We start from the raw sequence: 16,621 nt of genomic DNA, 5'->3' as shown, positions 1-16,621 counted from the left end.
GTAAGCCCTATACAGGATGAAAAGCTGGGTCACTCTATGGGTTGGAGATAACAAAACCAACTGTACAAGATGCAATATTCGGTCCCATATATCTCCCAAAGCCACATCATTATCTGACTCCCATCTTTGCCTACATTGAATAGGGAATTTAGATTGCATATATACTCTAGAAATAAGACTCCTAGTGGTATTTGCTCAGACTATACTGCCCAAAATAGGGATAATTTGGGGTCAGACCTTAGATATGAGGTCTTGGCTGTAAATATTGAAAAAAAAATCTCTGATCTAAGGTAAACTCAGTACTAAGTTATTGATATGTTTTCAGATCCCCATCAAAGTATAACTGCATCATGATAGTGACCCCTGCTCGATCCCACCCGGAAATCCCTCCAGTTAGAATGTTTCAGAAAATGCATTATTTGACAATAGCAGCGTGAATCTAGTATTCCCCAAAATGCCCAGTATTGTTTTAGTAGACTGCCAGACATTGTATATCAAGTATAGTGTGGGACATGAAAGATTAATAAAGTCTCTTCATATCACTGAGATATCAGTTTATTAAGCAGTGATAAATTTGTACTGCTCAGTACACGGACAGACGGCATGGTTAATGTTAATAAAATAAAGAGCCCCCCTACATAATTAATTAATATATATATATATATATATATATATATATATATATATATATATATATATATATATATATATGTATACACATACATTTGACAGGGGGCATGGTTACAGTCTTGAAGGGTCTGATCGAGGTATAAGGAAGTTAATAATCTTCCTGTTTCCTCCTCAGATTCCCCGAGATTCTCTCTTCACTCCCCGATTCTCCACCTCTGAGCTGGTGAATCGAGGAGGGTGAATTCTGACACAGATTTCCAGAGAAGCACTGAGATCACAGCTTCATAAACTGGTCATTCCTGTGTCAATCAATGAGGATTCTCAGTTTGAGGTGATCATTGGCAGGAGAACATGTTCAAACACGTTCTCCCCCAGTTATCTCTGTTTCATAAACCATTTATGGACTGTGATCAGTGGCGATCCTCTGGATCACCAATGTTCACTGCTTCATAAACGGACACCTCAGTGGCAGTGAAAAGAGTTAGTAGCTCAGATATCCTCCAGCATCAAGGCCCACATACATTTGCTTATACATATAGCTCTACATTATGAGCTATATCCAGTACAAAAAATGATTGCACAAGTTGAATTCATACAGATTACTTATAATAAGGTTTAATGGGCTCCTGTATTGGCTCTTACAATGTAGTCCAAGTAAGATTATGATTGCAGACACCATAAACACAGCCTTAGCTAGTCAATATGTTGAACAGAGACACTAAGATGCTTGATCAAGCATAGATATCTAAGGCCCCTTTCACACTGGGGTGGGAGCGGTGTTGGCAGTAAAACAGCACTATTTTTAGCACTGTTTTGTTGTCGTTTTAGCAGCCGAGAAAGGGTTAAAACTACTGCAAAGCGCTGCTACAGCAGCACTTTGCCGGAGGTATAGCCGCGCTGCCCCATTGATTTCAATGGGCAGGAGCAGTGAAGGAGCGGTGTATACACCGCTCCAAAGATACTGCTAGATGGACTTTTTTTAAAGTCCTGCTAGAGCACCGCTCCAGTGTGAAAGGCTTTCACACTGAAGACATAGCAGCGGCTGTTTCAGGTCGGTTTGCAGGCACTATTTTTAGCGCAATAGCGCCTGCAAAACGTCAGTGGGAAAGGGGTCTAAGTGTTTTCTTAAAATATAACCTTACTTTTTGAATACCTATGAGATCTAAATTAATACATCCAAACAGAGCAGATCGTGACATTATTCAATGAAATGCTTAATTGTATACTAAATGGAAATTCAATTAGAATGTGTTAGAATAAAAAAAATTATATTGCTCTTTGTACTTTTTAAACAAGTGAGGTGAACAATTTTTGTAGGTAAAATAAGATGTGTTCTTTGTTATTTTGTAAGCCTTAAACTACATTACAGAAAACTGGACCACACGTTTTCTGTCCTAGTTTCTTTGTTTTTTTCTTCTAAACTGCAAAAGTTCTAAACACATAATCAGCTGCAAAAATGTGCAATAGCATCAAACTGCATTACACAGTCCAATCCAGTTGAAAACATGTCCCTTTTTTTTTTAGCAATGTTAAATTATAGTGTTGGAATCGGAAACGGATTTTGAATAGTGACTCAGCTGCACAGGCTCTGTAATTCAGAAATGGAGTCAGCTGGAAGGATTAAATTGCAGCTTTGGGATGTGATTTGCAATCTGACTGCTTTTCAAGATACAGCATATACAGCTTTATTTATTTATTTATTTATCAAAGAATATGATACGGATTCTGAATAGTAGTGTGGGCATCAGTGCACTTTTTATTTTGCTAAACTGTAAATGTTACACTTAAATTTATAAAAACAGATAATCTGTTTCTTTCTGTGATTACTAATTCCAGCAACAAAATGTAATACCAGATTACCAGACTTTAGATATGTTTGGCTGCATTCGTTTTCTTCTATTAGGCTGAAACATTTTCAGTAAGTACAGAAATACCATTTTATATTTCCAGAAATACAATGTTCTTGTAAATTCCTGTGGGCTGAACTGGAATCATAAAACAATGTTATTGTTCTTCTGTAAACTGCTAACCTTCAGCACTCATGTAATAGAGATAAACAAATGTAAACATGTTAGGCCTCTTTCAGACGACTGATCCATTCAGGTCCGCCTAAAAAAGTTTTTTAGGCGGACCTGAACAGATGCTCCATAGACCTCTATGGAGCGTCGGATGTCAGCGGTGACATGTCTGCTGACATCCGACCGGCTACAATCCGAAAAAGTTTGACTGAGGAAAAACCTATTTTTGCATCCGTCTGCGGATCGGATCGGGTGATGACGGACTCTGCGTTCCATTGTCATCCAATCTCCCATAGGGAAGAGCAGCGCTCTGACAGGTCTGTCCCTGCACAGTGCAGAGACGGACCTGTCATCTGCCGGCTCAGCGGGGATCGACGGAACGATCCCCACTGAGCAAGTAGATGTCCACAGGGCGGATCATCACGGAAGAGGCCTTAAATTTCAGCCTGTGTAACAACCATGGTTTCCTCTACAGATATAGTGGAGAAAGGAGTATAGCTAAACAGGTACAGGAAGTGTGATATTAGCAGAATTACCAGGTGAAAATAAAGAAAAAGCCTAAAGAAAATGAATGCAGCCATCACATTTAGGGACTGGAAGCCTACAATATATGACATTTTGGGGGGTTTTACACACTTTTTAATTTCTTAACATATGCTTTGTTAAAATTAACAGTTTACACATTTTGGCAACATAATGCCGCGTACACACGATCGAATTGTCCGGCGGACTTGGTCCGGCAAACAATCCGGCAAACAATCCACCGGACTTTATAATGAACGGACTTGGCCACACACGGACACTCCGAAAGTCTGTCAATTTCTAACATAATGACGTACAGCACATACGACGGGACTAGAAAAGAAGTTCAATAGCCAGTAGCCAATAGCTTCCTTCTCGTACTTGCTTCAGAGCATGCGTCATTCTTAGTCTGCCGCCCTAGCATACTGACGGATGTATTGTCCGCTGAAAGCCAAGTCCGGTGGACAAATTTTGAGTCAAAACTACTTTCTAAGTCCGCCGGAATTTTACGATGAAAAAGTCCGCTGGAGCCCACACACGATCGAATTGTCCGGCGTACTGTGGTCCGCCGGACAATTCGATCGTGTGTACACGGCATAAGACTTGACTGGTTTTCCTTAGAGTTTGTTTTGTTAAAGAAAAATTAATTAGCATATCTAATATAATAATAATAATAATACACTCCCCCAAATAGTGAACAGTATCTACTAATTAGGCATATATCAAATTTGAGATCTCCGTACATTTTTTATTACATCTTTTTTTAGCTGGAGTCCAGCTTTAAGTTACAGAAGTACAAGTTGTTCTCAAGCATGTGTGAGCATAAAAAGTGAATGTGAGAAATGACTTACCAAGTATAGAACATAAAACTAAACAGTCACTTAGAGGAAGCTCCACAGGAAGCTTGTAAGCATCATTATGCATCATTTAAGGTTTCCACGCCTCATTTCACTGAACCTCAAGAGATTTTACCCCGCTGAGTTCTACCAGGCTTACACATCCTAGCTTTTCCCTTAAATCAAGGACTGTGAAAGTTAGATTTCTACCATCACTCACTGAGACATAATAGAAAAGCTTTTGTCCAACAGTCTGCAGTACAGGAACATAGATGGCCATTATGTGTTAGGTCTTGTTGCATCTAGTTTCTTGTTTGATTCTTGTATTATTTTATCTTACTCTTTTCCAGACTTTTTTGTAAGCATTCAAGTCTTCTTGCAGTTCAGTTTTGAAAATGTCCTATTACAGTTAGAGAACAACACATTTTCCTGTCATTTTTCACAATTTATTTTGTTGAAATGACAAAGGTCTCTTTAACATTCCTGATTATCATTCTTTTGTTGTCTGGTACTGCTGACAGCATACCTAAAAAAAGAATATTTTTAAATATGCCTTTTACTTAAAATGTTTCTCAGGAGGAGATGTCAAGGCTGACACAAGGTTCTTTGAACAGTGTTATGCCCTGTACACACGATTGGACATTCTGACTGCAAAATCCGTCTGATTTTGGCCCAAACTTGTCTTGCATACACATGGTCACACAAAGTTGTCGGAAAATCTGATCGTTCAGAACGCGGTGACGTAGAACACGTACGACAAGCTATCCAATAGCTTTCGTCTCGTAATTTATTCTGAGCATGCGTGGAACTTTATTCCTTCGGAATTGTCTACACACGATTGGAATTTAAACGATCAGATTTTGTTGTCGGAAAATTTTAGATCCTGCTCTCAAACTTTGTGTGTAGGAAATTCCAGCGGAAAAAGTCAGATGGAGCCCACACATGATCGGATTTTCCGACAACAAGATCTGATCGCACATTTTTCATCGGAAAGAAGTCCGACCATGTGTACAGGGCATAAGAGTGAGCCTGTTGCCTAGTTTACGTGCATACCCCTCACATCTAGATCTGAGCGTTCTTATACAAGAGGTAGTTCCATACACAATACACATTTATTGATAGTGTTACATGTGTATGTGTATATATATATATATATATATATATATATATACAAATTACATCCTAGACAGTATTTACAACACAGTGTGCAGTGTAATTCCCTGGCTTATATGATACTTACAAATTGCCCACAACCACCATATTTACAATACAATGTACAAGTATGGTGTTAGTTTACCTCTTAACTTCAGGTCTGGGGCATGGTGACTGCTGTGTGTCCCAGCACAAAATTGATCCCATTGCTTGATCACAAAGCCTTATATTACCCCCTCCTTTCTGTACTGTGTCTAATATAATTATCCCTAATTGGTCACTGTACCTAGCTAATGTACACTGAGCAGAATTCTAAACCCAACACTTTTGTGTTTGCTCTTATTTATAATGAGCTGAACTTAAAAATCTATGACTTTTTCTATGTACACAAAAGGCCTATTTCTCTCAAATATTGTTCACAAATCTGTCTAAATCTGTGTTAGTGAGCACTTCTCCTTTGATGAGACAATACAATATTTGAGAGAAATAGGCCTTTTGTGTACATAGAAAAAGTTATAGATCTTTGCGTTCAGCTCATGATAAATAGTAGCAAACACAAAAGTGTTGTGTTTATTATTTTGCTCAGTGTATATTGGGCCTGATTGGGTGATTCAAAGAATTCTGCTGTTTACAACGTATGTGAGATGTGATACAGGAAAACAAAAGGGCCAGATCTTTGAAGTGTAAAACTATTTACATTAACACTAATATGGAGTTTAGGATTAGTTTGATGCTACAACACCCTCAATGGTTTAAATACTGTACATTTCTATCTAACTAAAGTACATATCCACTTATAATAGTATTAACATCAGTTGATGAAGATTTCACATAAACTCATTATCTAACAAGCCTGTTCCAGGTCTGTCCTCATTAACTTACAAAGAAGCCCAGCCCCTACACTTTTAGACAGTGTTCAACACTAGCTACTAGACATGTGCAGAGTAAAATATTTCGTTTCGGAATTTCGTTTTCGTCCGAAAACTTAATTTATTTAGTTACTCCCGAAATTCGTTTTTATTTATTTTGTTTTTCGTTCAAAAATTGCGTTCGTCCGAAAATCCACATGTATTACGGTCGAATCTGTCTTTGAAGGCTTATGGTGTCTGTCGAATGTATAAAGAAGATTCGATGGAGCTAGTATATATAGCATACTTTAGAACCCTATTAAAGTCTATGGGACTCCAACATTCAAAATCTAAAGTGCTAATTTTAAAGACTAATTTGCAAGTTACTGTCCTAAAAAGTGTTTGGGGACCCGGGTCCTGCCCCAGGGAACATGTATCAATGCAAAAAAAAGTTTTAAAAACTGCAGTTTTTTCGGGAGCAGTGATTTTAATAATGATTAAAGTGAAACAATTTTTTTTTAAATTTGACGCGGGGTTCCCCTTAATATCCATACCAGACCTGAAGGGTCTGGTTATGGATATTTAGGGGGAACCCCACGTCAAATTTTTTCTTAAATTTGAGGCAGGGTTCCCCTTAATATCCATACCAGACCTGAAGGGCCTGGTAATTGAATTTGGGGGACCCCCACACTTTTTTTTTTTTTTTTTTTTTCATCAATGACTTTCAATGAGTGTTCTCTGTATTACGGAGGCGACAATTCATAATAGCTGCGAGTGATTTTAAAGAACTTTTTTTCCTGCATAAATGACACTTTGTGCAGGGACAGTTCTAAGCACCAGAAACATGAGTCCCTTCACAGGCATACTATAGACAACCCCCCCTACAAAATTTAAAGGAATATTACACTTTTATTGTTTCACTTTAATCATTTTTAAAATCACTGCTCCCGAAAAAACGGCCGTTTTTAAAACTTTTTTTTGCATTGATCCATGTCCCCTGGGGCAGGACCCGGGTCCCCAAACACTTTTTAGGACAGTAACTTGCAGAATCTTTTCTCTCTGTCAAATCTTTTTTCTCTGTCGAATATTTTCTCTATATAATCTTGGACTAATAGACATAAGGTTAGGCACATTCGACCACAGGTTCTATAGACAGATTGTTATTGTCAGAGTCATGTCGAATCTCCTATTCTATATCGAACTGTTGTAACAATGAAAACGAAAATAAAGCATTTATTTATGTCGGATCTTTCGTTTTTCGGATTTTGTGCTTTCGTTATCGTTTGTCAAAACGAAAACAAAAATAGCTGAAATTCGGACGAAAATGCATTCGGACGAAAACGAATGCACATGTCTACTAGCTACTGGCCCAAGATTAGCCTGCAGGTTAATTATGGCAAACACAGCTGCCCCGCCCCCTCTTTATTTTGCTGGGGCCTAGAAAATAACATCTAAAACAAGTAATTTTTTAAGTTATGCTATGCAAATGGGGGACATGTAACAATTATAAATTGGGTTTTATACCAATTTGGATCAAAATACATGTTTATGTCTAAAGCTGGCCATACATTATACAATTGTCTTTTACAATTTTCCTTTAGATTTGCTAAAACCATATAGCATGAGGTCAAACCTAAACACTTTCAATTTATGTGCAATCAGACAGGCCCTTGCACTGCATAGGTGAAGGTAAATCTAAAAGACATTCAATAAGAAAATTGTATAATGTGTGGCCAGCTTTAGTATAAATCCAACAACCATGTGTGGTAGATCAGTTGTCTGCATAATTACTATTATATATTTAATCCATTTTTTGTGATTTTTTTTTTTTTTACACAACATGGAACATTTACATTTCAACCCATTTTAATTTTTTTATTCAATGCGTATGCCCCCCTTATCAAGACAAACCATTGTTCTAGATAGAGTACATGTGTCCCCAGGAAACTCTTCCATCCTACTTAAAAAATCCTCATAAACGTGGTCTTTTTTTATAAAAAGTAAATTCAAGATGTAAAGATGTGAAGGCTTTTCTAAAGAAAACAAATGATAAAACTTTTAACAACTTTTATTTTGATGCATTTAGCTGAATTAAACATAAAGTTCAGTTGAGCTTTAAATAAGATCATACAAATTGCTAGAAAAAAATGCTAAAAGTATTTTAAACAGCATGCTAAATTAGAATTACTAGTGGAGCGATGACTGTGCTACAGCCCTTTGTTGCTAGATTATTTTTTTTTACTTAGCGGGAGATTTACTAAAATTGGGGCTTGAAAAAATCTGGTGCAGCTCTGCATAGAACCCAAACAGTTTCCAGGTTTTATTGTCAAAACTTAATTGAATAAGCTGAAGTTAGAAGCTGATTGGCAACCATGCACAGCTGCACCAGATTCTGAGAGCTCCAGTTCTAATAAATCCCCCAGAGTTCTCTGCTTATGCCTACTAGTGATTAGTAAGGATTTCAAAAGCATCCCTGTCCCTTTGTTGCGTGATGCTGTTGGACTTGTATGACCCCTTTAATGCTGACAATGCCTGCCACTAGCGCTAAAGCGCTGATCATTTTAGCGGCACTTTAGCAGCACTTTTCAACCGCTAGCGGGGTGGTTTTAACCTTAAAAAAGGGTCTGTTTTGTGGCACTTTCAAATCGATTTTAAGGCGCCCATTGCGATTTCATTGCAATGGACAGGACAATTTGGGAGTGCTAAATACACCGCTCCCAACCCTCCCCAAAGATGCTGCTTGCAGGACTTTTGGTAGTGTCCCGCAAGCGCACCGCCCGAGTGTGAAAGGCATCTAATTCCCCCGGATTGGGCCAGCACCCTGCTATTATGTGAAAGTGTCCCGTGGATTTGAGCTGAACCAGGTTTGACCCAAACCATATCTGATCACTAATGTCTATAATAATATGTGCATAGGAACACAGAAGACTGGTTAAAACAGAGCAAGTGGTTCATCAAATCTGTCCCCTTTTTGACATTTATTTTCCATCGATATGCCTATGTGTATACCAAGCATCTTCAAATTTACTTAATGTTTACTGACTCCCTACCAATGCTGGGATTCACTATGCATTCACTACTCTTTCTAAACAAAATACTTTCTAGCATTACGCTTGAACCTTCCTCCTGCTAGTTTGAAGTGATGCCCCCTTGCTGTTGATTTCAGATTCATATTAAAATACCTGTCTTTCTGTCACCTCTGCACCAAGTCTCACTTTACAGACAAAGCCTTATTTGGCTTTTCTAGGTGTATGATTAGTGTAAGCCTGTGGGACACAGCCACTGATGAGGAAAGCATAGCCAGGCATTTCTTATAACACAATACAACCATAGAATTTTCAGAAGAATTCTGGAAATGGTAATACCCATACTTTTCTCATGAAAGGTGCAATTTAATTGTTGAACCACCTATAATTAACTTTGTTAATGTCAGACCAACACAATATAAATTCTGTTTGGCTGCTACGGTTTATTGCACTTAAAAATGAAAGCTCAACTGCAGGGGAAAAAAAGCTAGCCAGGTCCCTTTCCTGATCCCTCTATGAACACCGGCCCACCCTTAATTTTGAACAATTTTAAATGTATATACCTTAATTGAGAAATTAGAACTGCAATGTGGATCACTGTCCTTCTTTCAATCATGAATCAGGCTTTAGCTGGGCTTCCAAGCACTGTGAGATATGAGAGCCGATGTACCCAGGCAGAGCACTGTGCGCCTAAGTTGACTGATGGTGCAGAGCTCAAGGGAATGTCAACAACCATGCGGGTGAACAGGAAGAGGTTAGGTGATGTTGGACAATTTTCAACCTGGAAGTGGGGTGGCAACCACTAGGCACTGGGAAAATCGGAGGCAGAGAGCAGAAAAGGAGTGTGCAGAATCTATCCTGTGCATTTAAAATAAAAATATGTTAGTGCAATCAAAAAAAGTATCACGGACAGTACTCAATTTACCCTACCGAAAAAAAGTGAAAGTAATTGCAATGGTCTAGCGAGAAGTGGCAATCTGGCAACATACAATCCTCAGCTTCTCTTTAGAACTGGTTTTAAATTGTTATGAATTCATCACAACGTGAAGCATGTGTGTGACCAAGCAACTCTTTTTTTTATTGTTTGCTTATTGTCTGGTTAAGCAGAAAGGAAGATAATGGGAATATTATCATAATTTCAGCACAGTTGTGGAAAGGGTTGAAAAAGCAAGAAATAATTATTTCAACAGCTCTCTTGCATTTTTGTGGGATTTCTGTATACGTTTCAGTGTGTTTTCAGCTAAATACCAGATTTCAGTGCATATAAAACAGAAATATACTTGTAATTTAAAGCAAACGGGTTAACATTATACTTTATGGATCAAAGTCAGATGTTAAAATACAGCCTGAATTATTCCATATGGAATTTTTTGAATTTTGCAAAATATCATAATTGATCATTTGTCTTAGACTAGGGGATTTTGCTATTTACTATACTAGTATTAACAATGAAATGTCATTATATGTATGTTGATTCACGATTAACAAATGGCATGCCTCACTTGTACTGACTTGTGTTTGCCTCTGTAAACCATGTAAAAAAAATGTATATATTTATTGCATGTTTCATTACTGCTACGGGCAATTGAAGTGAGCATGGAGTGTAAGCTAAGAATCACATTGTTTGCTTTGCTATGATGAGCTAAATTTCCATTACTGCATCTCTGTTTTGCTTCCACCAGTTTCTGCTACAAATATGGTACTTGCATGTAAACCAATACAAAGGATTTTGCAAATGGCATCCATGAATTTACATCTATCATTCAATTAAACAAATCTAATTCTGGAACAGAAGTAAATAGAAAAGAGGAAATAATTTCAAGTAATGTTTAAATAAAATATTAAATATATAAAATGTAACTCGTTGATATATCAATAATGATAAAAGTCATCTTTTTTCAAGGACACGCTCTGCTTGTGTAAAACAACAAATACAGTACAACATGCTAAAATGCAGTTAATTTGGATTTTCTTAATAATTTTTTGCTAAAAGTTATGTTGCATATACATCATTAAAGTACCGTTCTCAAAATGCAACATGGTAATAAATAGGTTATATATATCCTTAAAGCTCAGTTACAATTAGTACCTAAAAAAGGCTGTAACAATATAGAAGAGAAGGAAACTTTTTTTAAGCACACAGGGATTTTATAAAGTATCTGACACTGAAAGCTAAGTAATACAACCACATTAATAGCAGCAGTATAGGTGTATGCCTTTAAGATTTTAGAATAAAATAATGCTGCATTAAAGGACATACAAAAGAAAGACAGCATATGTTTTAAAGACCTTGCACTTGAAATACAAATTCTTGTTATTTAATTTGCCACCCCACCCATGCAAATAAAAATAAAAGGTAGTGAAAAATGTAATAAATATACATAGTATAGGAAAAAAATATTATATTTACTTACTTTAAACCCAGTGAGAGTGATATCATGCTCCTTCTTGTAAGATCCTGGGGAATGCGGAGTAGCCCAAATGTTGCAAAAAGAATGCTACTGCACCATGCTGGACCGTCATCTGGTGACATTTGGGCTGCCCATTATTCCACTGGAACTGACTGTAAGGAAAGTGACCTCACCCTCTGCAGGATGAAAGCCAGGGGTAAGGTAAGCCTATTTATTAATCTTTCCCATTATTATTTTTTTCAATTTATTGCAGTATTTTGACACTTGGTTGCAAAGTAAATAACTGGACCTTGCTTGAAGTGTAAAGTCTATTTTGAAAATATAAATTGTAAAACATAAAAGGACCTACACAATTTTTTTTTTGTTTACTATCTTGATATTTGAGGTTTAGATGAAACAGGAAAACACCACTCTAATTTAGTTATTATTTTTCAGATTTAAATTGCAGAAAAGAAAACCACAGTAACCCAATAAATCCTACAAACAGACCATTCATTTACATATTTTGTTACTTTTGTTTTTAAGTTTTGATGTTATTATGTGCATGCTATTTATTCAAATGCATCCATCTTTATTTTATTCATAGTTCTAATGGAAAGTCTGTGTCATGGTCTGAACCAGGTGGAAGACAAGTACAGAAGGGGCAACCCATGTGGCACAGATTATCAGTGCATGTGAAGACCAAGGAGACCGGGACGTCAAATCAAACAGCTGTAATAAAGCCTATAACCAAAGGCTACCAAGCACAGAGCAAGAGTCTCACCTTTTCAGATATGAGCACTAATACATTGTATAACGTAGAGGAGGAAGATGAAAATGAGCCAGCGAGGTTCAACCTTCCCTGCAGCCCATCCATGGTGATACATAGGCGGTTGACCACAACACCACCACCTTCTCAAGAATATCATGAAGGGACAAGATATCTGTCAGATCAAGTCTCCAAGAGCCTACCTTTGCAAAAGTCTATTCTTGACCAACTTCATGGCGTGATTAATAAATTCTCTACTGGAATTCCAGACTTTAACTCAATTATACCAATACCAGGACCAGAGAATGGAGTTGACTATCCCACTCAGAAAGTGCTTCCACTTCAGTTGGCGGCTTTCGGTGACGGTATAGACTCCTCCACAGAGGAGGTAGAAAATGAAAAATTAAACCTTATTCGGGATTACATGTATGATAGCACAGATACACCCGATGAGGACCTTGTTCCAACCAAACTAGTACTGGACTCACCGGCTTTGACACCTCCTTCCCCTTTTCGGGATTCAGTTGCTTCTGGCAGTTCTGTGCCTAGTTCACCTGTGTCTGAGTCAGTGCTTTGTACGCCCCCAAGTGTGAGCTATGCTTCAGTCATGTTAAGGGACTTCAAGCAGACTTCATCCACCTTGTAGGCAAAATTATTTTATTTGCAAGACAACACAGGGCTTGTCATTTGGCAACAAAATAAACAATTTCTAACAAATAGCAAAGCAAATAAGTGTCCTGCACTAATACTGATCTCTATGAGGGCTCTTAACTTTTCTGTATTTGTTCACTGTATTGCAAATCAAAAACATACAGTGCAGTATATTTAAACAAGCACAAACTTGTAACATACATCTAAGGAAATATATAATACACTATTGTTACTCATAGTCAACAGTTTTGGTAAACCTCATTCATCTCAGTTACATCTATCTAAGTAGACACTGATCATGGATCTTAACCTGGAACTAATACAATATCATCCTGTAAGTGGAACTTTTGTATATGTGTGATTACCTAAATGTGAATAAGCCTAGGTTTGTCTGCTAATAATAATTTATATTGTTTTGCAGAGACATGTATAGTCGAAGAATTTCCTAAATATATATAAATATATATATATATATTATACATTTAATTTACTTCTTATTCTATAGACAGTTAAAATCAATAACAGTTTATATTGCTGTTCTTTGAATTCCCTTTATAGTTTAGAATTTAGACTGGATATGTATCCAAACAATGCAGTATATAGTACTTATTAAGTTTAATTAGGTAGTTACAACCTTATTAATTCATTTAGCAAGACCTTAGAAAGTGTTTTAATTGTTCATCATATTTTAATTCAGTTTAAAATAGGTCACTGTTCATTACAGTGCTAGATCAAAGTTACATTTAATCATATTTTTATATGTGAAAATGAATATGATCAAATTATTATTTATTTATATGTTCAGGGTGACCCCTATGCTTAAAGTGGACCTGCACTTTGCCCGCGCTGCACAAAGTAAAGGTTCACTCCTGTTTGGGGCATACATTACATGTAATCACCTACCAACTGCTCCCTCATTAAACAAATCTACCACAAACCCATCAGAAATTTCAGTTTTAGGCTGGCCATACATGGCTCAAATTTGTCCTGCCAGTACCAACTAAACATAGTGGGAAAATGTAAGAAACTGGGTGCAAAATAATTGGATGAATATTGGCTGCATCCTATTAAATGCAGTCACTGCACAGGTATTTAACCAGCTGTGGGTGTTTGAGCTGCTTGCATACAAGAGCCAGCAGCATGGATTCTTCCATTCATGCTGTTTAACATGGATGGAGGAATCTATTAGATTTCTGTCATTCAGCCAGAACCAGAGAAATCTATATGTGTATGTCTATCTTAAGTGTTAACTTACTGAACAAGCCTTAACAAAGCTGAAACAAAGCAAAGGTTTTGTATATTTTTCCATACCTTTTGACAAGCCTGGCCATTATGGCCACAAGTGTTGCATTGTGGCAAAACAAGTCACATGTCACATGCTCCCTCACACCTTGCATTTTACGGGTGAACATACAGAGGAACAAAGTACGGTCACAAAAAGAAATTATTTTGTGGGAAAATAGAAAAAAAAACGTGTTACTTTGTCAAATAAGAGCAAAGTATAGGTCCATTTTAAATAGGCTTATGGTGCCAAGTAGGAGAAAGCTGCCTTACAGACATCAAAATGGTTTTCCTGAAATCTGTCTAGTTTTGGAATAATCAGATGCCAATTGTTATGTTTATGGTTACCTCAAGGTCAGAGCAGAAAACATCCCCTTTCCTAACTTCCTATTACGTGAAGTAAATGGAAACTTGCCTAATGTTACATAGACAGCATAAAGTCACCAGACAGAGGTTTTAAACCTTCTCTATTCTTTATACATATACTTTAAAAACAAAGTCTAAGTAGGAAAAAGGGATGTATTGCTGGTTAAGTGTAGGTGTAGAGGGATAAGGTTTAATACTTGCCTTAATCCTCACTCTGGAAAACTCCCTTCATCTCTGTGACTGGTCCCTGGAAGCCTCTTCTCTAAAACAGCTCAGCTGGTAGCTGCTCATTAATGTCATCAAGTACAACGCGAGGCCAAAAGTCCTGACTTGTATGTGAGTAAGAATGAGTGTGGAGTGAAGAAGAGAGCACCGTAGCTGGTGTTTAGTTAAAACTGAGTCTGGCTAAATATAACTGAGCTTGGTCCATTCTCAAGTAACTAAAAAAAAAAAAAGCTAGTCCAATTCCTGCATCTAATCCATTTTAAAAATAATTACTGGGTTAGCCAACATGACCATTGCACTCCTGAGCCTTTCCACGTGGTAAGCATTAAAGAAACATTGAGACTATATTACTAAAGAAGTTGAGAATCTTCACTGAATAAATTGCGCTATAACTTTTTCACAAACCAATCAATATACGCTTATTGGGATTTTTTTGTTTTGTTTTTTACCAAAAACATGTAGCAGAATACATATTGGCCTAAATTAATGAAGAAATTCGTTTTTTTACATTTTTTTATTGAATATGTTTTATAGCAGAAAATAAAAAATACAGTTATTTTTCAAAATTGTCAGGTTTTTGTTCATAGTGCAAAAAATAGAAAATGCAGAGGTGCTCAAATACCACCAAAAGAAAACTTTATTTGTGAGAAGAAAAAAGGAAATACATTTTATTTGGGTATGGTGTCGCATGGCCATGCAATTGTCAGTTAAAGCAACACAGTGCCATATCACAAAAAATGGCCTGGTCAGGTAGGAGGGTAAACCTTCCAGAGTTGAAGTGGTTAAGTTATTTACCCATGTCCCCATGGTTGCTAAACAAGCAATTGGCAGAGCATTAAAGCACCCTACTCTCTCCATAGCTGAAATTAAATCTTGGATCACACAAACTATGTAACATGAGAAGGTGGAGGCCAGGGTAACTGATACAATGCAAAAATACTCAGCTGTTTGGTTTAAGCATTTTCTTTAAGCTGGAATGGACTATAGCCTAAGATGGGCTAGACCACCCCTCTCTTGTATCTCTTTCTTCTTCCCCTTCTTCTTTCCCCTTACGCCAATGGTCCTCTTCCATCCCTTTCATATTTACCAATGTCTGGCTATTATCTATACTAAGACTTTGTTTATCAAGCCAAATATCTGTAATTTCTTTATACTTTGGTCTAGCTCATTGAAGAACAACCTGATGCTTAATATTGTATTTATAATTAATGCAATGTGCTCACTTTACTATCCTTGTTTTTTGTACAACTATTTCTGTGATATATTCCTCACTACCCTATGATTTATTTGCAATCTGTGATATGTCTATGAAAAGTCAATAAAAATGTATTAAAGCATAAAAAGGTGAAAAGGAAAAGACTTTTCAAATGATTGGATAATTATCATTATCATTAGCTCATTTGGCTGGGCTTTTCCTATGGGCCAAAGGAGTGCAATTCGTTTTGCACTCCTGTGACCTGTGAGTCCGCTCTATGCTGATGTCACAGGAATCAGTCCAAGCACTGCATTATCACGACTAGGAATGGGCCTAGAACGTAAGTTTGACTCGAACATCTGGTGTTTGCCCATTCACTGAATACCGAACATTATGGGGCATTTGTGGCAAATTTGTGCCGCGGAATGCCTCATAATGCACTGCAAGATCACAGTGCATTGACGTCTGATGACTGGTCAACACATGCACCTGACCTGCATGCTTTGGTCAATCACAGTGTGCTCTTCTGTGAGAGCTATGATTGGCCAAAGGCAGGGTGCCTTTAGCCAATCATGGCTCAGGGGGTTAAGTCCACAACCCACACTATAAAAGTCTGCTTGCACGTCAGCCATATATATTGTGATAATTTAGAGAAAAGGCAGGTTAGTTAGTGGCATGCAAGCAGTTTAGTGTGTGTGTGTGTGTGTGTGTG

General features: G+C 37.2%; 1 protein-coding gene across 1 annotated transcript in view; it reads left to right on the top strand.

Moving 5' to 3' along the window:
- GRM1 (glutamate metabotropic receptor 1) overlaps positions 1–16,090 on the top strand; it is a 551,379-nt gene extending 535,289 nt beyond the window's left edge. Inside the window, exon 8 of the mRNA XM_077486350.1 lies at positions 12,030–16,090. Within this exon, the coding sequence (XP_077342476.1) occupies positions 12,030–12,837 (808 nt within the window). The 3' untranslated portion in view covers positions 12,838–16,090. The remainder of the gene's footprint in view (positions 1–12,029) is intronic.
- The last annotated feature ends 531 nt before the right edge of the window (positions 16,091–16,621 follow it).

This window comes from Lithobates pipiens, unplaced genomic scaffold, assembly GCF_037356315.1.
Source record: "Lithobates pipiens isolate NorthernLeopardFrog02 unplaced genomic scaffold, aLitPip1_a1.2 Scaffold_18, whole genome shotgun sequence".
Lineage (NCBI taxonomy): Eukaryota > Metazoa > Chordata > Amphibia > Anura > Ranidae > Lithobates > Lithobates pipiens.
Note: the sequence above shows the minus strand (reverse complement) of the source record. Positions and strands in the feature narration are given on the sequence as shown.